Source organism: Platalea leucorodia, assembly GCF_965183815.1.
Source record: "Platalea leucorodia genome assembly, chromosome: 8".
Taxonomy (NCBI): Eukaryota; Metazoa; Chordata; class Aves; order Pelecaniformes; family Threskiornithidae; genus Platalea; species Platalea leucorodia.
In genome coordinates, this window is record NC_138830.1 from 55678874 (window position 1) to 55702468 (window position 23595).

The 23595-nt window shown below is 53.6% G+C and overlaps 2 protein-coding genes across 8 annotated transcripts in view; both read left to right on the top strand.

The window, feature by feature from the left end:
• The window catches only part of ZC3H18 (zinc finger CCCH-type containing 18), a 50488-nt gene extending 30786 nt beyond the window's left edge, over window positions 1-19702 (top strand). For 2 of the 7 annotated variants that reach the window (XM_082320409.1, XM_082320411.1), the window contains exons 11-20: window positions 2551-2751; window positions 3807-3932; window positions 5506-5607; window positions 7957-8100; window positions 9900-10052; window positions 12190-12344; window positions 12956-13152; window positions 14322-14418; window positions 16750-16846; window positions 18901-19701. In XM_082320409.1, the coding sequence (XP_082176535.1) occupies window positions 2551-2751; window positions 3807-3932; window positions 5506-5607; window positions 7957-8100; window positions 9900-10052; window positions 12190-12344; window positions 12956-13152; window positions 14322-14418; window positions 16750-16846; window positions 18901-19099 (1471 nt within the window). In that variant the 3' untranslated portion in view covers window positions 19100-19701. Of the gene's footprint in view, window positions 1-2550; window positions 2752-3806; window positions 3933-5505; window positions 5608-7956; window positions 8101-9899; window positions 10053-12189; window positions 12351-12955; window positions 13153-14321; window positions 14642-16749; window positions 16847-18900 lie in introns of those variants that run through there. The other 5 variants (XM_082320410.1, XM_082320408.1, XM_082320412.1 and 2 more) reach the window with 5 other exon arrangements.
• A 1368-nt stretch (window positions 19703-21070) lies between these two features.
• Window positions 21071-23096, top strand: IL17C (interleukin 17C; the record flags this gene model as incomplete). The annotated part of the gene is made up of 3 exons (XM_082319854.1): window positions 21071-21169; window positions 22332-22660; window positions 22847-23096. The coding sequence occupies 3 exons, from the start codon at window positions 21071-21073 to the stop codon at window positions 23094-23096; spliced, it is 678 nt and encodes a 225-aa protein (XP_082175980.1).
• Window positions 23097-23595: the final 499 nt, after the last annotated feature.

Sequence of the window (23595 nt, forward strand, 5' to 3'; positions counted from 1 at the left end):
CGTGGGGTCGGAGCTGAGGTCCAGCTCCCAGGATGTGCTGCTGTCGGACGTGAATGTGGGCGAGTTGGTTTGGGTTTTTTTTTTTTTTTGAGAGAATAAATTCTGTAGGAGACTTTTCTTTCTGAAAACTATTGCAGGAGAGAGTTGAGCCTGGAGAGGGGCAAGGTTGTTCATTAGTTGTTGGCTTTCACGTTTGTCACCTTGGACACCGCAATGAAAAGCTTTTCAGCAGGCTTTGTCCGGGTCTTGAGATGGATTCTGCCTCTCCACCCGCCTGTGCCGGCAGAATATTCCCCCTGCATCTCCTAAAGCGTGCAGACTGCGGTCCCGCGGGAAGGGACATCAGAACGGGACGTAGGCTAGCGTTGTTCACGAGCATCCTCGCGTGGCGTTCTCCTCCTCCTTTCTGCCGCTGTTGGGCCTGCTGCTTGAGGCAAGGTGTGCAGGCTGTTCCCAACCTTCCTTTCCTTCCTACTTTGTGCTTAGTTGCTTTAAAGATGCTCCAGGGGTCAAGATGGCTTCAAAATTAGTTTGTACTACATCTGCTGGAACGAGCGCTTGACCCCGGCTACGACTATTTAGCGTTATCAGAGTATAAATAATAGGGCCGGTCTATCTCGACCCCATATTCAGAGTCATGGTCTTCCTCCACGATTAGATACTCGGATTGTGGCTATAATATGGAAAACTAGAGCAACCCACTGCAAATAACATGTGCTGTGTTAAATAGCGTATGTTAGAGCAGCACTGGAAAGGGTGATGATGCTAAATGAAGATGCTGGTGAATAATGCTGAGCCATAACCCTGCTTGGGACTCTCCTACTAGGCAGTCAGCAATTCTGTGTGCTAATACGTAAGCGTCCTCTTCTGAAGCTGGAATGAGTTTTGTGGGAGAGGTGAATGTGAAAGAAGAGTTTCTCCTCCCATAAAATTCTGTATATACTGAGATAGATATGGGAGAAATTGTAAAATCGCTGTAGTTATATCAGCAAAGCCAGGGAAGGAGTAGGATACTGCACTGAACTTTAAAATCAGCACATCCAGGTTCTGGAGTCGGGGAAGAGATGCGAGGCCGTACGAGTTTTAACTGTGTTGAGACTGTTTTAATACTGCCAAGCAAGGAGGAGATGAGACTTGGCGACTCGCGAAGCCTTCAAAGGGCAGAACAGGCTGCTAACGAAGAGCTTTAATTATCCCGTTTGTTGGAAAAGGTGTTGTGGCAAGAAAGGCAGTCCATAGGATTATTAGAAAACTTGGAGGTTGCTTTTTTTATCTCAAAAGGTCGAGGAAGTTGTGTGGGGAGTGGTAGCTTCGGCCGTGTGACTAATGGGGTGGTACTGGCTGCAGCCAGCGACGGAAGGTGCCTTTCCTCCCCCAAATTCTCGGAGCAAGAGGGTTCATTATCTTGAGAAAAGGAATAAATGCATCATTGTACTGGTAATTTGATGAGTGCAGCAGACTTCATAAACCTTTAAGCAAGCACAAAGTTTGCCTAAAACTCAAGGGAGAAGGTTATGAGCAAGTGATTAAACAGTCATGTGCGGGTAAGGGTGAGGAAAAATCCCAAGTTAAATCACCCATAGATAAGCAAGGTAATAAAGTCTAGGCCTGAAGAAACTCAGCCTGGAGTACTTAAGGAACTATCTGGTGCAGATGCCGAGAAGTTAGCCCTGAATTATTTTCAGAGGGTTGTGGAGGAGAAGGGAAGCCCGGAGAACCAAAGAAAAAGGGGAAACGCAACTAGAGCCCTTAAAAGGGAAGGGAGGAGATGGAGGGTATCTAGCCTGGCTCATCATGTCTTCATGGTTATCAACAGGAGAGCACAGGAGGGTGTTTATAACTACCTAGAGAATAATACGGTGATAAAACAGCCATTGTGAACTGCTTTATGCTCACCTGATGAGGTAACCGTCCCCTTTGTAAGGCTGAAAACACACCAGTGTGTCTTGGCTGTGGTAAGGCTTGTGACACAGTCCCACGTGCTGTTCCGATAAGGGAACTGTAGGAGAGTAATTCATGCCGAATCTCTTCACTTAGTGCCTGCCGGTTATTTCCAGCAGTTTGCTGTATTGAGATGACGTTTCAGATGCACGCTCAAAGTCTGTCCTTAATCTAGCTCCGTTTAGTATTTTCATTGCGCTCGGGGCTGCTTACTGAGGTTGGGTTGCTCCAGCTCTAGCTACTTGGCGTAGGCGTAAGAAGAACCAGGTTTCCCATTCCCTTCCCTCTTACCTGTGCTCGTGTCCGCTCCTTGGAGGCCAAAAGCCAAAGCCAAAATCAGCCGGCAGGTCACTGCTTGGTCACTGCGACCAAGTAGTTCACAAAACTTGCAGGTGCTGCTGTTTTGACGGGCTTGCAGTCACTGATTCACAAAATGATGGCTGTTCTGACGCTTCATCACCCCCAAAACGATGCTGAATATCCTGCAGTGGAGGTTAAGAGCTATTACTGGCATGAAGGATGAATTTCTGAGATCTTTTCCTGGCCCTGTGTTTCTATTAGCCTTACTACATGAAAAAGTCCCAGCTACTTAACTCCTCTGTTTTCCAGCCGTCAGCCTGAGCCACCAAAGAAGGAGAAGGAGGCAACCACAATTACCACCACTCAGTCGAAGAGAGCAGATGAATGGAAGGACCCCTGGCGCCGATCCAAGTCCCCCAAAAAGAAACTCGGTGTCTCCGTCTCTCCCAGCCGTGCGCGTAGGCGCCGAAAAACCTCTGCTTCTTCAGCATCTGCTTCTGGCTCTTCAAGGTGAGTGAAGGCAAAGAGCGTGTCACCTCCGAGCCTTGTTAGTGTGTTGGGGACTGTGACGTGACTCTTTCTTGTCAGTGGAAGATGTTGAGATGTTTGGGAAAGCAGTTCAGGGCTTGCTGCTCGGTGACAGCTGTGGACACCGGCATATGGGTAGTGAGATGGAAGCTAAAGGGGGAACATAACTGTGCGTGCTGTGATGTGATCTGTTGAAGACTAAGAAAAGACAGGTCCTTGGAAAAGTCACTCTTCAGGGAAAGTAGACTTGGAAGCAGTCCAGATGATTAGTAGCTCACCTAGATGAAAACTGACCTTAATAGGAGCAGAAAGAGCTGGAAGCTGTAAGAATTGGAGCCTCTTCACTCCAGGAGTGCTGGAGGGATGAGGTGAGCCCGCTCCAGGAAGAGCATGCTGGTGCTACTGGGGAAAAACTGGGGTTGTGGAGGCTTGAGAGCACCCTAGAGGGCTGCAGCGGAGCTCGGAAACCAACGGGTGCGAGATAAAAAACACTTTTCAGAAAGAAGCACCCTGAATCTAGGAGAGTTGAAGCATAAGCTGGATCCATTTTCTTTAAATGCTTGAACTTGAAGCTCCTGAAAAGAGGGGGGAAAAATATCAGAGAGGAATGAGGAACACACTGAATTGAAGATATGGATCTAAAAACCAAAGCCCTCCTGAAGCAGATAGCTTTTCTTGCTGGGATCACTGCACCTGAGATTTTTCTGTTTTCTCATACCTGTGTGACCCAGCCTATCAGGGGATCGTCTGGCAAAAAGGCATAAAATTGTGTGGAAGGAGTTCTCAAAAAGGGATGGAAAGTCATTAGCTAAAGGAGGGGAGGCCTGTTCAGGGGCGCAAAGGGGGTAGCGACAACAGGATCCTCTCTAAAAGAAAAGGGGGGACCGAGGACAGGCTGTAGTCCTGGCAGACCATGGAGGAGAAGGCAGGTAATTTTTGGAGGAGTGTTTGAGAACTTGGGACGAGTGTACTGGAAACAAGACCTTGGTCTCGGAGGACTTCTCAAGAGGCACTGAATTTTACTACTTTTCTTTCAGGTCCTCTTCTCGTTCATCCACCTATTCTGGTTCAGGTTCCTCGCGATCTCGTTCCAGATCATCTTCTTACAGCTCTTACTCTAGTCGCTCTTCAAGACACAGCTCTTTCTCAGGCAGCAGGTCCAGGTAATGGCTCCTTGGATTTGAAAGTAATGGTATACTGTTTTCCAAACACTTGCCAACAGCTACTTTTGCTGCTACTTGAAAGCAAATAGCCAACTCTTGACATAAAACATTCAAACCACTTTCCTGAGTGAGGGAAATAGGATAGACTGCAAGGCAGCCTGCCGGTTTGGTTGTTGAATGAAGCAGATACGTCAGCCACCCCCTCCTCTCCCCGGTACCCCCACCCACGAGTACCACGCTGTTGTGGCTGGGCCGTTTCCCATGCCTGTGGTCGCCGAGCAGTTGTAGGAGCCTGACTGAGATTAACGTTGCCATCATTTGCATTTTATGATTGGGAGAAGTTACCGGTATCTCTTTTCTATTGCACTGGAATTTCTATTTAAACAGGCAAATCACATTTCCTTATTAAAGCAGTTGTGCAGTTGTGTCTTGTGATGGTCCTGACACTTCAAAGTAGCAGTTCAGTGTCCCATGCTGATTAAACAGAGGCATGTTTATTACTCTGCCACTTCCTTGCCCCTGCAGACAGTTTCCCAAGTCTGGAATATGCATAGTAGGAGAACTGGCTCCCTAGACAGGCACCTCTTCAGAGCTGAAATCACCCGGATACCCAGAGTGGATCACGCGGTTGATGGGAGTGCACGGTGTCACTTTTGGAGAGGTGGTTTCTCCTAGGAAAGGCCGAGGTGGGAGTCGATCTCGATGCAAGCGCATCCGTGTTTCTGGGGAGCAGGCTGACCTTCCCCCATCCACCCCACTTCAGGCTCTGTTCCTTGCAGGAGGATGCCAAGCACAGGTGACACACTATGATTAGCGTGCCTCTCTCTGAAGGGAGGAGGGTGAGGAACACCCAAGTGCCTAACTGTTCTTCGGAAGGCCAGTCACCGAGGTGTCCGGCTCTCTGAAGTACGGGGCTGCAAGAAGGGTACTTCCAGCCTTGGCAGCGGGGTGAGTCACTTGAACACCAGCATCTGCTGTGCTGCGTAAGTGGCTTGCCTCTTTGGTCAGTCCTGGTCTTAGGAAACAGCTCTTGCTCATCTGTTGGCTTTGATATACTCTGCTTGATTTATCTCCGTGTATTCCCGAAATTACAGATACCCAGTTAGATGTATTTTTGGTGTCTTTCTCCCAAGATTCTTTTTTTTTTTTTTTGCTGCTGTTTAAAGGATAAACTGCACTAGGAGTTACAGGAACATAAAGCAGGTTGAAACAAATCATGCTGAACTTGCAAGTCAAAATCCCACTTACTTTCCTGTAGACATATTCTCCCGAAGGAGAGAATACAGAGAGTACAGAGAAAGCCTCAGGCGTTGGTGTGGAATACCTGAGAGTGCCTCTCTTGCAGCCAACCCTATTTTTTCCTCTTGTTTTCTACTTTTACCGCTGATCTGGTGACAGAAGTTGGTTTTGTTGAGCAGAATATGAAACTAGGGTAAGCTCAGACCCACGGGGACTAGTTCCTGGGCTGCAGTCACTAGCCGAAGGAAGGAGCGATGGCTAAATGCACTGAAAGCCAGGAAAGCCTTCTGCAGTCCCAGAGACTGAGCAGAGTTGATGTGTCCTTCCTTTCTAGATCACGGTCCTTCTCATCTTCACCTTCTCCTTCTCCAACACCGTCTCCGCACAAGCCACTTGCGAAGGCTAAAGGGGAGTTGTTACCACCTGCCGGTAAAGGGTAAGGCTTAAGGCTTCATCTCTGTTTTGATAACGCGGTGCAGAAGAGGCCCCAAGCAGTAGCCTAATCCCTGAGTCAGACCCTTCTGACCTGGTTGACAGTTTAAGGAAGAAATGGGAGATGCAAAGTATGACCCACATAGAGGAATGCTTAGCTTTGCATATTTAATTAAATGATGACACTTTCACTTAATAAATCCGAGTTAAACTGTACAGGCATCCTTAAGTATTTTATAGAATCATAGAATCATTTAGGTTGGAAAAGATCCTTAAGATCGAGTCCAACCATTAACCTAATGCTACCAAGTCCACCGCTAAGCCATGTCCCTAAGCGCCCCATCGAGGCCCCCGTCACGTACACATGAGTGTTTAAACGCATGCATGATTTACTATTTAAACATTCTGTATGTGCCAATATGTTTATAAAGGAGCTGTAAGAAAGTTTCGTTCATTCCTCTGCTGTGGCTTTAGTTAACGCACAGCCTTAGAATAAAGAAATGGTTTGGCCTCATCTACTTTTAACATCGGAGGCAAATTAAAACAGTATTATAGCTATGAAACTGGTTTTGGCAGATTATGCCAGCACTCCTGCTCTTTTAAATACTTGAAGTTGCTATTTCACAAACTCCTGTAACACGTAGTAAATTACGGATACGTTGGAGGGTGACACAACGCCGTAGTGATGTCACCCTTTTAAGGTGACCTGCAAATAAATTACAGCATGGGAATCCCCCTGAATTCTCCAGAATATGGGACAGTCCCCTTTGCCACACTTCTTGTACCTTATTGACCTGCTTAATTTTTTTGTTTTTCCTTCTCAACTCGGAGGGTTCAGCCCTTTAGGGACAGGTTTTCCACCTGCAGCAATGTCTTCACACCCTTGTAGCGCACGTTGCGGTGCTGGTTTGGTAACACGCGACGCCAGCCAGCAGCCTCGTCGTGGCTTAACCCCAGTCGGTAACTGAGCACCACACAGCCGCTTGCTCACCCTACCCCGCCGCGGTGGGATGGGGGAGAGAATCGGAAAAAATAAAAAGGAAGACCTGCGGGTTGAGATAAAGGTAGCTTAATAGGACAGCAGAGGAAGAAAAAATAATAATAATGATAAAAGAATATACAAAACAAGCGTTGCAGAATGCAGTTGCTCACCACCCGCTGACCGATGCCCAGCCCGTCCCTGAGCAGTGGTCACTGTCCTCCGGCCAACTCCCCCAGTTTGTGTACTGGGCGCGACGTCATATGGTATGGACTAGCCCTTGGGCCAGTCTGGGCCAGCTGGCCTGGCTGTGCCCCCTCCCAGCTCCTTGGGCACCGGGCAGGGCATGGGAAGCTGGAAAGCCCTTGGCCAGTGGAAGCACCGCTCAGTAACAACTACAACATCAAGGTGTTATCAACATCATTCTCATCCTAAATCCAAACCACAGCACTACACCAGCTACTAGGGTGAAAATTAACTCTATCCCAGCTGAAACCAGGACAAGCCTACGCTAGCATGGGGATTGTTTTTGCTGCGTAACATCGCATGCACTTAATCCTCTGTTCTGCAGGGGATGAGTACAGATATGCTTAAGCACAAGAGGAGGAATTAAGAGTCTCTATTTTTGTATGCAGCCAGCCTCCTCCTCCCCAGTTAATCGTAGGCGTGACATCAGTGCTGGGGCTGTTGAGCGGTAACCAGCTATTAGAGGAGAGGTTGGAGTGCTCTGAGCCCAGAAGCGAGCAGCGCTGAAGAGCCAAAGCGATTCCTGTCTTGCGTAGTGGGTGCTAGATAAAGTCACAAAACGTTGCGTAGCGGTCCTCTGCGGTGGTGCGACCCGTTAAATGTTCCGCGGGGTAACGCGGGCCAAGGGACGTTTGCCCACGCGGGCTCTTTGGCACCCTGCTAATCCCTGTGATGGAGTGCAAAAGAGCATTTTTTGCATAAACCGTGTGCGTTTCATTCTGAAGCCCGACTGGCAGATTTTAAGTAGGTGTATGTGTTTCGGATAAAAACGCAGAGAGTCAAATGGATAAGAAACAGCGATTCCACACAGTCTACTCGTTCCTTCGTTTACAAGTCGAACGTCTCCAAAACTGGCTGTTGTATAGTAATTTGTCTCTGACAAGGTGACTTGATTTAGAACACGGGAAACGGATCCCTTTAGGGGAATCCGTATTGTTGGAGAGTGTTTTGGTGAAATAGCCATGTGTCTGTAGCTACAGTAATTATATGTGTGTGTATATATATATATATATATATAAAAAATAATAAGTCAACAACAAACATGAATGCATTTCATGGCTTTTGAGAATGTCTGTGTTCTGTACCGACCGAGTTTGACCAACCACATGAAAACTTCAATTTTTGTAGTGAAAAATCTGTGAAGAAACTAGCTGCCCTTCCAGTCCCCCAGCCACTCACTAAAATTACAACAGCTGCACCGGAGCCAGCCAAACCAGGGGATAATCGAGAGGCAAGAAGGAAGGAACGTCAGACAAGGACTCCACCCAGGAGGTAAGAAAGCTGTGGGGTGGAGAGAGGCTTGATCTCCTGGAAGATAGAGCGAATCCTGGGTTTCTCTCGGGAGTACCAACTGCAAGGGCTCTTCGGTATTAAAGGAGAAATTTGTTTCCTGAGGCAGGGAGGAGACGGGAAGAGAGGGAAGGAGTTGGGGGTGAATGCTAGTGACTTGCCACAGCAAGTGGCTCCTGCCTCTGAAGGCTGGTTGGGGGATGAAGTAGGTGGAATACATGAAATGTGTCAAAAGGCAGGGTCTGCGGCGCAAAAAAAAAGCCATGTTTGAGAGCCGCCGGTTGCGGAGGCCACGCAGCAAGGAAGCAGAGGTGCATTTGGTCCAGAGAGCGGATCTGACGTGTTGGAGGGTCGAGGTTTGGGGTGATGGGTTTGGACCCTTTTTATTCTAAACACGTGCCGGTATGCAGGGAGCATTTCCCTGTGGTCCCAGGAGCTGGTTCGCCAGCATCCAGCAGTGCCGCTGGAGGAGAGGGGGAAAAACTTCGCTACTTCCACCGTCCCCAGTACACAACCTGCTGCCACCCCTGCTCTGCTTTCTGTTCCTGGCTTCATCCCGTGTGACTAGCTGAATATTTCAAGTGACTTGTTCTGTCCTCTAACTGTTTTTGTTGCCTTTTTCTCTTCCCTTTGCATTTGAAATGAGAGCACCTTCTGATGGTTTTCGAACAAGAAGCACTTGTCTGTATTTAAATATGTTTATCAGGCTTAATCCGTGGTACTGTATTTAAAACTGTTACAGGATAAATGCAGGTAGCATTGCCTGTTCTTGGAGGGACACGGAGTCAGCTAAGCACAGCTGGAACTCATCATGCATCCTTCTACTTTATAAGCTTTAAAATAGCAGTACGGTACCTGTGTGTCTAGTCTATGGAAGCAGTAGTTCAGTGCCTAAGAAATGTATTTACTAGAAATGTCTATTTTATAAGCACATAAGGAGACTGAGAGTGTTTTATGCCTGCATATGTGGTTTTCTTGGATCGTGGAATGATGCTTTTTGTCAGTGTGTTTTGAAGATGGCTGTAAGTCTGTTTTCCGCTCAGGTTTTCAGAAGCATCCTGAGGCAGTTCTTAATTTTGCATGGGATTGCATCTCCTGTTTCTTCTCAGCAGCTAAAGAAAAGGCCTGAGCTGAGCAGTTGTGTCTCCATAGGTGAAAACTGGTCATGACAGTTTCTTTTCCCTAGAAATCCCGTCAGCTCTAGTTTCCCTTACATTTTAACTAGTTAATAACAATCTTGGATGTCTTTAGCCACCTTCCCTTATCCTTTATTCCAAGCTTGGGGTTTGTTTGGTTTTTTTCCCATGCTTATACCCACACAAACCCCACTGCCCTGCCCTCTCCCTGCTGTGCAAATGACAAAACAGCTCTATTTGTGTTAGTGCTGGAGTGTTAGTCGCAAAAAATGTGTATGATTATTTGTAGAGCCTGAAATACAAGGTAGTCCCACTGCGTTACGCAGTTATCAATTTTTCTTTGTAGGAAGCCTTTGCTCCTGGTATCAGTACAGGATTAAGGTGCTTTAGCTCATTCTTTGCCTGGCTTTCCTTAGCATTCTTCAGTCTTGCGTAAAACATCTACCGTTCAGAAAACAGATGCTTCCTCAGGACTGGGAACGCAAAGTTGAGAAGAACATCCGAAACAGTTATATTTGCAAAGCACCCATCTTGTGTACAGTACAGGACAACAGCGTCACGCTCAAACTGTCCCTAAACAGTTTCTTCCAACCCCGTTTCGCGGCGGAGCACAGCGAGGTGAGGATGTCGTTTGCTGTCTTGCAGGCGGACTATCAGCGGCAGCATCAGCGGCAGCGCCAGCAGCTACAGTGGTTCCAGTTCCCGATCTAGGTCCTTGTCTCGGTCTCTCTCCAGATCTCATTCCAGATCGTCGTCTGCCTCAGTCTCCCACTCCCCGTCTGGATCCAGGAAATCCAGGTACAGCCTCGAGCCTTCATAACCTTTGCTGAAGTAGGAGGATGTTTTAATATTCTTAACTGTTGTGATTTCTTGCAGCGAAAGCTCTCTCTAGCTTCAAGTATCGGAAGCTCTAGGTAACTCGGACGTGAAACGAGATTGTTTCTTTGTGTGGTGTTACGAATCCCGAGTCCCGAATCATGACAGTAGCACAGCGTTGGTAGTGTCCTTGTGGCTTATTCAAGGAAATAATCTGTCGTGTGTGCCAAACTGCCCATTTTTGCCTAAATTATGACCAAAGCATCTCCTTATGGCCAGGATGATCCCACATCCTAATTTATTTACAAGCTAACAGTTTCAGGCTACGGAGCTTTGCTCTTCTGAACCTTTACTACCTCTGGTTACTGAATGTCCTTAGGGAAGATGCTTGGCCTGTCGGGAGAGGTAGGTCAGAAAATACCTAGAAGGCTCAGCTAGTGACATTTTTACTTTGCTGGTAAAGTTGCATGGCCAGTTCCCTTTGTGTTTAGCCCCAAGTGAAGAGTTATACGGCTGTTAGTCTGCGGGATTTGTAAACAGCTAACTCCCTCCAGTAAAGAGACATGAAATAAACCCCTTTCAAGTCCCTCGTTCTGGTTTTTTGCATCTGTTCGCACACAGGCATCCCTGAAACCTCACAAGCAGCCTTGAAACACGACGCTTCCCTGTGATACGGATTTAAAAGCAGACCAATAGCGTAAAACTAGTGGATTAAGTAGGACTTGGCTCTGACCAGCAGTAATTCACATATCTGAACTCTGTGAAACTCCAAGGTTCAACATCCGCATTATTTTACGGAAATACAAACTTGTTTATTACGTGCTTGTCGCATTCATCAGATCAGGCAGGGGTGATGCAAGAGGTTCAGAGAGCGCTCGGGCAGGCTGGCTCTGCGCTGCCCTGCCGTACGGGGCGCGAGAGGAGAAGATGGGGAAGACTTAAATGCAGGTGTTGCTTCTGTGGCAGCGGGGCTGTGCTTGCTGCTTTTACAGGTGTGTGGAAAAGGAGGTAACTTAGGAAATACAGTCTGTGCTCAAACCAGATTTGCTGTCACAACCTCGTAGCCTGGAGCTTTCCTGGAGAAGGAGTTTCTGGCTCATCCACTCTCCGTTGCAGCAGTCGATGAGACCTCTCAAAACTCGTCTCTGTCAGGATACCAGCGGGTAGCAACTTCGCAGCTTGTTCCAGGGCTTGTCTGCGCTGCAGCGGCCGCAGCCCGTTCAGTCGTACGCAAGCTGGCTTCCAGCAAGTGAGCTCGGACGCTGCTGGCAGAGCAGTCGCTGGAGCACAGGAGTCTGTGTGACCCGCAGAACCTGCTGGAGAGGCTGCCTGAATATTCATGTAGTTAGCGTACGCCTGGTCCCGCGTGGCAGCGGCCGCGATGCCAGCCGGTTCCCGGCTAGCTGGGATTTTTGGAGCCGCTTCAGTATAGCAAAGCTGCGGTGGTGGTGTGCCCCTGAAGGGAAGTCTGATGCATAGCCCTGTATTTTTGTCTGATACATTTCTAAGTAGAAAGTCTTCCTTAATATAATGATTGTCTGACATTTTTAATGTTGTGAATCCATTAGAAGATAGCCATCTTATAGGCACTATTAGAAGATAGCCATCTTATAGCCATCTTCCCTGTCATTATCTGTCGTGAGAGTACGTGCATCCTCAAAACAGGCAGCTGGGCTCTCTCCTACCCTGGGGAGCTGGGCAGGAGCTGTGGGCTGTAGGACTCCAGGGCTTTTAAAGCCTCCATGAATAAATGTGTGCCAAACAACAAAACCATTGCCAGGGAACCCTTGACCTGAGCCAAAACACTGACCTGTACGTGATAGCGCACACCCTGCTTTCACTTTTTGTTTACCTGGGGAAACAGTGACCTGTTTACATGTTGCCTTAATCCTGTTTATAAATAAACAGTGCTTTCTAAGACTTGCATCTAACATGTTTGGGATTTTTCATATTGTCTGCACCCCAGCAGGCGCAGCCTTTATCTTTTCCTGGTTATTGCCTGCCTTAGCAGCTTTCTGACATCCCAGCCACTCAGGGGAGTTAAAACAAAGGTGTCTGTCTCATCGCTGCCTGGTTCTTGTTGCATTCGTGACTGTAACGGGCTGTTGGCTCTTTCCAGGTCCCTGAGCGTGAGCAGCGTTTCTTCTGTCTCTAGTGCCTCCTCTAGCAGCAGCTCTGTACGCAGCGCCGACTCCGAAGACATGTACGCGGACTTGGCCAGTCCCGTTTCCTCAGCCAGCTCCCGATCCCCAACCCCAGCGCAGCAGAAGAAAGGTAGAGGTACCTGGTTTGGTATTTTCTTCTTTAAGGGGTCTTGGGAAAAGAAGGGGGGGAGCAGAGATCTGCACACAGCTTGCTTGGTGATACTATGGGCTCTGGGAAAATGGGTGAGCAGAGGCAGACGCTTGTGGCTGGCGTAGACTAGGGGAGCCCAGAGGCTTTGCCTGCAGAGGGTGAGACCATGGAGAAGGGAGGCTGTGGGGCAAATATACACTCACATCCTTCCATCCATGTGGCTGTAAAGATGCCTTTTCCTGCCTGGGAGTTCTGCCTGATGCCCCCTCTGTTACCTTGTTCTCTTTCGCCCTTGCGAGGTGATGCTCAATCTTCTGGACAACTCCAGTATCGTGTCGCTCTTCCTCTGTTCTTTTAGACTGTAGCAGAGTTGGCAGCAAGAGCCTTTTGTTCTTTGTCTTCTATGTTAAGCGTCCTCTTTGCGGAAATTCTGGTTTCCTGAATCTTTTAACCTTGGGGCCACGTGCTATGCTAACTGGTGTGGGCTTTTTCAGTCCCTGGAGCAGCATCCTCTTGCCCTGCCCTCCAAAGGGAGGGCCGGCGAAAGGAATCGGTCGCAAGTCACCACATCTGCTCTCTGGTTTCAACAGGAAAGTCAAAAAAAGAAGATAGCGCTAAAGAGGAGAAGCGGAAACGGGATGTGCCCGCTCAGCTCCTGAAATCTGCTAAGCCCACCCAAGGGAGCAAATCGCAGCAGCTTCTCCAGACCCAGCAGCCCTCAGCCCCCCAGTCTCAGCAAGGCGGGTTCAGCGCTCACAAAGAGATCAAACTGACGCTCTTGAATAAGGTGAGAGGTGGGGTGGGTGCGATTCCCTCCGCACGAGGGGTCTGAGGAGCGGATGGGATGGATACCGGGGCTCGGGGCTGGCGGAAAGGGAGCTCCAGGCTCCGTGCTGTCGGGATGAGCTCAGCCGGGTAGGTCTGCAGCTGGGATTGAAGGGCGGCAGACAGAACCAGTCTGGCAGCACACACCCTGTGGTGGCTTGAGTTTGGGACTGTGTTGGCGGCTCCCCTGGGGCACATTCCTGCTGCATCTTCAAGGGCTCTTCCCCGCTTTCTCGAAGGCTGCAGCCGGAGCACCGAGGTGAAGGCATGCACGGCACAGTCCCACTGGGGCCTTGCCCACTGAAAGCATGCTCCCCACATGCTTCCAAGCAAGCTCTCCTCCCACTGCCTGCTCTGGAGCGAACTGCTGACGAGTCATTAACTGAGTCAGGAGGTAAAAGTGGCAATTGCCTCACCTCTCTGGGGCGCCTGCCACCAGCCACGCTTTCCACGGGGAGCCCAGCTCTTTCCCCTTTACGACTGAGCCCGATGCCCCAGTTTGCTGCCTTCGGCTGAAATTGCAATCCAGATCATTTGGGAGAGTTCAGCCTCGTGGGGTTTTGTGCCGGAGCAGGGTGTTGGCCTCAGTCACGTGGATAGGTTCCTGCTTTTGAAGCGTTAATGTTTTTTTCTGACAGTCCAAATTCCCCATTTGCAGTCTGAGGCCGCAGTTTTCTCTACTTCCCTGTGCTATGACGTGAGGCGCCTTTATCAAGTCTGTGAAGCATGCTCCGTGGGGAGGAGTGTGCAATTACACATAACTACCGGCTGGCACGGTCAGATCCTGGAAGAAGGCAGGGCTCCACATGCTTCCTTGACATTTGCTATCCTTGGTGCTGCTGAAAAAAACTCTACAAAACACTGCTATTTTCCTATTTCTGGCAATTATGAAAATAGCCCATGAAACACGGTGCAGCGTTAGCCCCAGTGCCAAAGGATGTTGCTGTTTGCTTACGGTGGTAGGGGAATTACATGGTGCCAGTGATGGTTGGGACTGGTATGCACAGAGTTTAATTGGAGGCGCACACGAGCGAGCCAGCGCATCGCGGGCACCCGTCACAGGAAATATCTCTGTCCGCTTCCCTCCCCAGCGGCTGCTCAGCTCCGTTGTCTGTTTTAATTCCATTTTAGGCAGCTGACAAAGGAAGTAGGAAGAGATACGAGCCAGCAGACAAAGACAGACCGACCTCTCCTCCAGCCAAACGAGCGAACCTGTCACCTGACAGAGGTGAGCCATCAGCTGTCCCAGGGACTCCTGGCCTGCCTGGGTTCCTGCTCTGCCGCTCGAGGCAGCGCTCCAGCGACAAACGTCCCGTGAAAGTCTCTGCTGCAAGAATCCATTCTCTGGAGAGGTTAATTGCAGGCATGCGTCCTTCCAAAACCTCAGAGCGTGCGATTGCCCCCAGATAACGCGGGCGTATTAGCCGTCCTGCTGCAAAAACACGGTGGAGGTGAGACGCTCCGGTTTGTGAAGTAAGCGAGGTGAGGTCAGCCCTGGGCAGGCCAAACCCGGCCTTGCCTAGCTGTCTTGTGGTGCACGCCGTGAGTACCTTGGCTCCACTATGTCTGTGTAACTCCACTGCAAAAAAAAAAAAAAAAAAAGCCCTTTCTTTGAAGACACAGCGTGCTCATCTCCGCTGTAGGTACACGTCCGTCCCGTAGCAGCCTCCTGTTCTCTAGTAATGTCGTTGGATGTGGCTGTGGAAGTCCTAGGGTTTTCCCTTACCGTATCCCAGGGTCTTCTCTGCTTTGTATTTCAGTGCATCGCAATGGATCTTAGTTCTCCTGATAGAAAGGCTCGTGGCAGTGCTTAGAAAGGACACGCAGGCTGCCAAGGCTCCAGGATGAATGCAATAATTGGCTAGATCACCCATCCTGCGAAATAAGACGATTTCCCCACTCCCGTGTGACACAATCTGATCTGTCCCGTATGTTTAGAAAGACGGGCTTTCTAAGTGTCCTCCTGTGTCTGAATCCTCAGCAGCAGCGTTAGCACCTCGGAAAAGTGAGCTAGCGAGCCACATTGAGAGGGACCTAAATGCCACGCTCCAGCCTTTGCTGTCACCACTGAAAAACAAAGCGGGGGAGTCGTCAGGCAGAGGTGCCTGGTTTTGACGTACAAGCCAGCATTGCCACGTGATGTTGTTTTCCCTGTTGTCTCGGCTGTAGGTGTATCTTGTTGATTCTGGATGCCGGCCAGAAAAAAATGTCTGTGCTAATAGCCTGGTTGCATTCGACTCCTGCAAAGGCAGCATGGAAGGGACTGGGTGAGGTTGAAGTTCACTAGGATCTAGTTCACAACTACTGCTGAGCTGCAGACAAATGAATGGGCCGACCTAGCAAACTGTGCTGATTTTATAGATGCATAGATGTAGATGTAATTATATATTTCATTTGTTGTCTGTACGTTGTAAAGCATCTTTAGGCGGTGGCAAATAGGACACAAGCCCTGAAGGCAACTCAGCCTGAGTTCCCAGTGGCAAGCGTACCCTTGTCTGAATTGGGACTCGGCAAGAGGCACCCTGCGGCGTGCAGCTTGCGCTCCGGTGTCGCAGCACAAAGCTGGTCAGCGTTTGTGCCCTGAGTCTCACTTCCCTGCTCTGTAGCCTCGCTGCCGTCAGATCTGCAGTGTCCGCAGCCTCGCCTTTCTCACGGTGTCAGTCCTCGGGAGCAGAGGGCTGCCCTAACACACGCGGGCCGCCGGTGCTCCAAGGAGCTGAGTGCCTTTGCTCTCTAGAGTGCTTCAGAAAGTGAGATCGGCAGCCAGCAGCATTGCTGCCCCGGTGCGGTATAGCGGGGCGTGCTGTCAGCTCGTCCCCGGGGCTCACGGGCAGCCCTGCGGGCACACAGGCTGCCTTCCAGCTATGGTTGCCTCTCTGTGCGCTGGGATAACAGCGGTTGGGAAACCCACGGCAGCAAAGCTGGATAATGCTATTGCAGGACCCCAGCAGGTTTCCCACCACCGGCGAGTCCCCACAGCAGCTTTGTTCAGGCAGGGCACGATGGTTCGGTCTGTGCTGAATAAACACGGGGGTGATGCTGCCCGTAGGTTGGCCCCAGCTGGCTCCGAAAGCGGCAGAGCCACACTCGCCCAGCACTCTTTAAGCCAATACCCCCTGTTACCTGGCCAGCGCGGAGCCAGCTCGGGTGCCACTGTGCCCGTGGCACGCAAACCGGCTGATCTGCCCGGGGATAATGGAGCCCTGCCTCGGTCCGCGAGGGCCAGCCCTGCCCCGCAGGTCTGCAGGGAAAACGTCCAGTGGAGGAGCCTTGTTCCAGCAGCCGGAGGGTGAGGAGAGGGCCAGCGCAGCTCCCCGCAGGCGATGTTTTCTACAGCTGACCACGGGGCACAGCCTTGACTGGCTTTTCTGCTCCTCTTGAAGACAGGGTGCACAACAGTAGGTTCATTTTCTGGCTGCTGCTGGACTTGGCTTTTTGCTGGCAAGATTAGTCGGTCTGAAGAGAGCATCCTTACACTGCTGAGAGGGTACGGTAGGCAGGGTAGCGACCCATACCTTGGCGATGCGCAAGAACATCTCACCTTTTCTTTTCCCGATAGGCTCTCGCGACAGGAAGGCGACTGCGAGACTCTCTTCACCCAAGCAAGAGCGACAGAGGGGCCAGAACCCAAAACCTTCTCCTGCGCAGACAGACAGGTGAGTGCCCGCTTGTTCTTGTGGGTCTGTTGTGGGCCAGGCTGGGGCTCACACTTCTCCAGTGCTTCAGTCCCTCCTCTCGGGGCGGCTCTGCGGCTCTCTGGCCGTAGTTTCCAGTTGTCATGGAGGCACAGCGAGAGGAAGGACGTGAAACTCCCTGGGCAGGAGCCAGAGGTGCTCAGGGATTCACATGGAAGCCACTGGCTAAGCCGTTCCAGCTCAGAAACGAGCAGGAGCCTGGGGGTTTTCTTGAGGTCAGTCCCAGCAAGAGAAGCCAACTGGGTTAGGTGCAAGCTCAGTCACGCCAGTGCCTCTGCCTCTGGCTAGCGCTGCCTGGTGCTAAGGAGAAAGTACAACCCCTTCACCCCGCTGCCGAGCTCCTCGTGGCACCTGGCTCGGGTGCCCGATTCCCTTTCTTCATAGCCTCAGCCACTCGCTTTCCTGCTGTGAGATGTTAAAATGTGGCCCCTGCGTGAGACTGAACGGTGACTAGCCCTGGCTTTGCGCTTTTCCATCCCCTCTGGGGACAGGTGACCAGCTCACATCCCATTTCTTGGCAGTCTGCACCCGTTGCTGTGCTGGGAATATCCCATTGCAGAACTGGATGTGTGGCTCCAGGGGCCTTGGGCTGTGCTCTGCTCAGAGCCCTTTGGCCGAAGGGCTGTGGAGCGCCTTCTGCGGCACACCTAGAGCTTCCTCGGGCCTCCTTGCCCGTAGCCAGCCAGCGCTGCTTTGCATTTCTCTAGTGTCATCTCTCTGAAGATCTCTGTGAGCAAATGGACGCAGCCCTGTCCCGCGCCCCTGCGTTCCTTGCCCGGCAGGACTCGTGTCATCCCCTCTCCCCAGCCTGGGGCACGAGCGAGCCTCAATTTCTGTGTGTCAGAGTCTTCCCAAACCAAAACCTAGCCCTGGCTGCCACAGCCCTGTCCTTCTTCAGGCCCTGAGGTCCTATTTTCTAGCAGTGAAGAGCAACCTCAGCCTTTCCAGACTGGTGGTGGTGGCCGCATCCTTGGTTCTTGACCCTCTTCTGTAGAGCTCTTTGGTTCGGCAGTGTCGCGTGGTGGGTTCGACGTGCCCTGTGCCCAGGCGCGGGGGCGGTTAAGGACACGCTGGGTTTCTCTGGGGCAGCCGAACGGTAGGTCTGGGTCCTGTTCGGAACTCCTTGGGGTTGTTTGGGTCCGGCTTGCACAGCCCCGCTTCTCTTAAGCGTAGTACAATCCGTGCAAGCGGCATTAACAGAGGGGACGGTGTCTCCCAGCGCTGACGTCTGGCAGCAGCAGTGGCGCAGGCTTTGCCCAATGGTCCAAGCGTTGGAAGGAGCCGGCCGAGGCTCAGACTGCGCCTTCGGTGCCTTACCGAGCTAGCAGCACTGCGAAACCCTGGCGGGCTCGGGATGCCGCTCTGCTTCCCAATCCTGTCATCCTTGTCCCACCGTAACGGGGAAGCGGTGGCCTGTGGTGGGCAGAGCTGCAGGCCGCTTGCCGCCGGTGCGGGAAAAGCCACCGCTGCCAGCGACGGGGACTGGTGGCTCCCGTCCTCTCCACGCAGGGAAGCGACGGCTTGGGGCCGCAGCAAAGCGGCGTCGGAGCAGGACTGGAGTGCAGCGCTGGGTGCTTGTGAGCTCCCCGCACTGCAAGACCCGCACTGCAAGACCCGGCGGCGTCGCAGGGCAGGGGCTGTCAGGATTTGAGAGCGTGGGGGTTCTCCAGGGCCGCCCTGCGCTTACCCGTGACGCTCTCCCCTCTTTGCCTCTGTGCCCGTGAGCTCCCTGGCGCGTGTGCATCCCCCAGCAAGCTGCTGACAGCAGCCGGCACGGCCCTTGGGGGTTGCTGTCACGGCACCCAGTTTAAATTCCAGGATCCCCCCGGAGCAGCTGATCTTTTACTGTTTCAGCCTGTTTTCCAACCCCAAGCCTTGTGTTTTGAACCTGTTTTCTTCCACCGGCGCTTAGAGCGATGCTTTCTGCCGGAGCGGATGCCGAAGGGGTTTGTTTCCAGCGTGGCGTGCTGCCGGCGAGCGCCTTCTCACCACCCTCTCCTCTCTCTCCCTGCCAGGAAACGCCAGCTCTCGCCTCAGTCCAAGAGCTCCAGCAAAGTCACGAGCATACCGGGCAAAACAGCCGAGCCGGGCCCCACGGGTGCCAAGGCGGGCAAGTCCAGCACCCTGTCACGACGGGAGGAGCTCCTGAAGCAGCTCAAGGCGGTGGAAGATGCCATCGCTCGCAAGCGGGCCAAAATCCCGGGGAAAGTATAGTGGGCCGTGCACGGAGCGCCGCTCTGCCCCTTAGTGACTGTTCATGTTTTTATAAATAGTGTAAAAGCGGCCACTTTGGGATTTTGCAGTTCTGTCTTATTTTGGCTGCGATTCTTTTTAAAAAAAGAAAACCACACAAAAAAAAAAAAAAAAAAAAGAAAAAAGAAAAATACTGAAGTTTTGTCAGCTGAGACGCCCGCGACGCCTCGCTCCGGCTCCCGAAGGGCGAGCGGGGCCCGGCCCCGGCTCTGCCGCCGCCGGCTCCATGTAAATTATGCACAGAGGACTCCAGCCCCGTCGGATGCTCTCACTACCCCTCTCTTTCTCTCTGCCCTCTCCTCTTTGCTAGCCTTGAGTTGTATTCTCCTAGTTAGCCCTGCTGTGTGTTGAGTGTCTTCAGCAATGCAGTTCTATATACTGTGTAACGAGAGAGCCGAAAACTGCTGTGAACTACTGGCAACATCACCTTCTCCCCCTGCTCTCCCCGCCCCCGCCCCCCCCCGGAACAAAAATATATATATATTCTTGACTAAAGTCTGATTGGGAAAATGACCTGTCTTTTATTTTAAGCATCGGATTGGTTTAGTTGATTTAAAAGGAGCCCTGAAGGTGTTGTGGGGATGTCTGTCTAACAAGGAGGGGTCCTTTTTCCTTCCCCCCCCCCCCCCCTTTTTTTTTTTTTTGAGGGATCTCCCTGAAATAAAGTATTTTGATAACCACTTCTTCCCTTCTCTGCTCTTCTCTGCCTCTCTCCTCCCTCTCCCTTGCCTTGGGGGGGCCTCTCCCCCCCCGTCTTTGGGGTGCGTGGTTTATTTTTCCAACCCTGCTGCCGGCACAGGCAGCTGCCTGCAGCTGGAGGAGCCGCTGCATCTCGGGGGAGCACCGCCTCCCCTCGCTGTGAGTACCTGCTGCCCCCCTCCGCACCCCCACCTTGCTCCTCACACCCAGTATGAAACCAGTATCCTACTGGTATTGAAGGTTAGCGGGGCCGAGTCCCGGCTGGGGAGGGGAGCGGGGGGTGCTGCAGCCTGGGCTGTCGCTGGCTGCGCCCAGCGCAATCTGGGGGTGCCTCTGTGCTCGTGGGGACCCTCGGGGGCTGGGGTCCCTGCTCCCCGCTCCTGGGTGAGGCTCTGGGGGCCTCGTCCCTGCCTGCGTGGGGTGCGTGGCACCCCGTAACGTCACCCCCAAAACGGGTGCAAATCCCATCTTTCTGGTAAAAGAGCAAAGCGTGGCTGTGCCCGGTCCTGCAGCCGTGTAAAGTTGCTTTCCCACATGCTCTCCCCAGTACTGTGCTTCCTGCTATACTGGGACCACTGGGCTGCTGCGGGGACGGATCCTGACCCCGAATCCTTTCCTTGCACCCCAGCACGTACGGTGCCGGCAGGGTGCTGTGGTCCAGGCCAGCCCCTCGGCGCTGAGCACCGGCGAGCCCAAGCCCGGCTCCGCAGCGGGATGGGGTTGTTGAAGGAGGCAGAGGAGGGGGAAAAGAAAACAATTATTTACTTAATTCATTCCTGAACCAGCTCCTCTGCTTCCCACCGCCTCCTCCCCTCTCTGCTCAGCACCATCATCCTGCCTTTGAGCCTCCTGGACCAGGGAGCATCGGAGGGGGTGGACACAGCTCTTCCCAGGGTTGCCCAATTTGGGATTTCTCCTCTGGCAGCCCCGGGAACGTGACGGTGATATCACTGTCGGGCTTGCGCAATGGGGCCAGGGTTGGGGCACGGGGATCTTGTCCCCACGGGTGACGGGAGGATGGGTGGATGGGCACCCAGGGCATCCCGTGCCCGCCGCCGGCGGGCACGGGATGCCCTGGGTGCCCATCCACCAGTACCCCAAGCCCTCCCACACCCTGGACCACGCAGTCCCGCGATGCTCTGTGCCCATCACCACAGCAGCCAACCCAGTAGCCACCCCCTTCCCTACAAGTCCATGCACAATCCCAACAAACCCCCCCCCCCAATTTTAGGGATGTCAAGGGTTGATTTCCGCGCTGGAACACGCCGGGTTGAGAAGGAAGTAACGACGGCCCGCGGGGAGGAGGAAGGCAGCCGGAGCTGGAGTTTCCAGGTGTGTGTACATCACCTGCCCGAGCCCTATATAAAGGCGGCGGCGACGGCGGTGCTGCCACTCGGCCGCCCGCATCCCCGGGGCAGCGGTTCGTAAGGGTGTCCCCCCCCCCCCCCCATTTCGCCGTGCTCCCGCGTCCTCGACCGATGGTAACGCGGGGGGCTGTGGGTGCCAGCGGGGCGGGAGCGGCTGGGATGGGGCGGGAGCGGGCGTGTGTGCACACACAGGCACGCAGGGGTGGTTGGCACGCCGTGTGCGTGGCGGGGGGAGCGCACACACGCGCGTGTGTGTGCATAAGGGGTGGAAATGGGAAGGCTGCGTGTGGGGATGCACGTGTGCTGGCCACGCGCACGGCAGGCTGGCAGCGCGGGGGGACACCTGCGTGCTGCTGGGGTTTTGCACGTGTGTGTGTGTGCGTGTATGTGGGGGAGTATAGCACTCTATAGGTGTACGGGCTGGCCCATACTGTGTGCGTGTGCACGTCTGCCTGGCTCTATGCACATACACTGGCAATACGTGTGTGTCTGTGTGCACGCAGAACGGTAGTTTGGGTGTATGCATGTGCGCTGGTAACATATATGTATATTCGCACACATGCATATGTGCTGTTACCTCGGTGCGGGCGTGTAAATGCACACACGTGTCTGTGTGTATGTGCGTGGAAGGGTAGTGCGGGCGTGCGTGGGGGGGTGTGTTATGCACGTGTGCTTGTATGCTATACGTGCGCACGCTGCGGGGGCCTGTGCGCGCGTGCGGATGCTGCGTGTGTGTTTGTGCACAGCTCTGCGTGCGCTGGCACGCTGCGTGTGGCTGTACGTACAGGTGGTCTCCACGTACGTATAGCTGCGTGTGCGTGCACGATGCGTGCTGCAGCTGTCTGCTGCTACGCTCTGTGCGTGCACGCGTGTGCTAGTGCTCTGGGTGCCGGTGCATGTGTGGGTGCACACCCATGCTTTTGGGATGCGGGTGCAGGCACACGCGGGCCGGTGCTTTGCACGTCAAAGCCCTCCAGGGCTGGGGGGCTGCGAGCTCACCCCCCAAGGGACCCCGGGGGGCTGGGGGTCCTTGCTCCGGGCTGGGTCCCCAGGAGGGCAGGGGTGGGTGCCGGGCAGGGCACCCTGCGGGGTGCGGGTCTCCCCCTCTGACCCCGGCTCTCACGCAGGGCTGGCTCGGTGCCCTGGCGCTGCTGGGTGCCCTGGTGCTGTGCCATGGCCTGCGCCGCCCCGGCAGCCCCCTGCACCATCCCCACGTCCACTGCTACAGCGCGGGTGAGCTGCGGGACGGCGAGGCCCCCGCGCACCTCCTGGGCCGCAGCCTGCGCTGGGACCACTACGTGCCGGTGCAGCTGGTGCCGCAGCTGGAGCGCTTGCAGGAGGCCACCGGCCACCGCCGCCACCGCCGGCACCGCGAGCGCGCCTGCCCCGCGCTGCAGCTCCGCGCCGGCCTCCACAGCGAGCCCAACGAGCGCTCCATCTCCCCATGGCGCTACCGGTGAGTGCCCCTGCCCGGGACCCCCGCCCCGTGCTGGCTGCTGCACCCTGCCTCAGTTTCCCCGAGCATCCCTTGCCGTGGGCATCCCCGCTGCCCGGCCAGAGGGGTTTGATCCCAGCGTGGGGTGACCTGGGGGACACAGGGGAAGGGGTTTGCTGACCGTGTCCCCCCCCCGGCAACCCGCAGGATCGATGAGGATGAGAACCGCTACCCGCGCAAGCTGGCCTTCGCCGAGTGCCTCTGCAGCGGCTGCGTGGACGTCAAGACGGGTCGGGAGACGACGTCGCTCAACTCGGTGGCCATCCACCAGACCATGATGGTCCTGCGGCGCAAGCCCTGCCCGCGCCCCGCCAGCCCCGGCCTTGTCACCTTCGAGGTGGACTACATCAGGGTGCCGGTGGGCTGCACCTGCGTCCTGCCCCGCACCGGCCGCTGAGCCCCCCGCTCCCGTGGAGCCCCGTAGCGTGACCGTGTCACCGCATCCACCCCCGCCCGTGCTTGTTTTAGAGCACCCACCCGGCCCCACAGCCGGGTGCCCTCCCCACCCAAACCCTCACCTTGTTATTTATGAGTTATTTATGAGCCTTGCTGCTGGGGGACTTTTTTTTTAACCCGTATTTATTGCTGAACCCCCCCCCCCGAAGGCTGCGACTCCGGGTCCAGCATCGCCCCACGGTGCCCAAGGCCCCACGGCGGGACTCTGCCAGCGCCGCCTGGGCGCTCGCTGGTTATTTATTCCCCCGCAGAGCTATTTATTGTCTCTTCTCTCCGCGCTATTTAACGCCGGCAGTGTGAGCCTGCAAATAAAGGCTGACACCCACCCCCCGGCACGATCCTTGCTCTGTTCCTGGTGGGGAGGCCGGCACGGGGGGCAAAGGGGTGCGGATGGGTGCACGTCCATGGGTGTCCCGTGGGCGATGCTCGGCTGCGGGGCA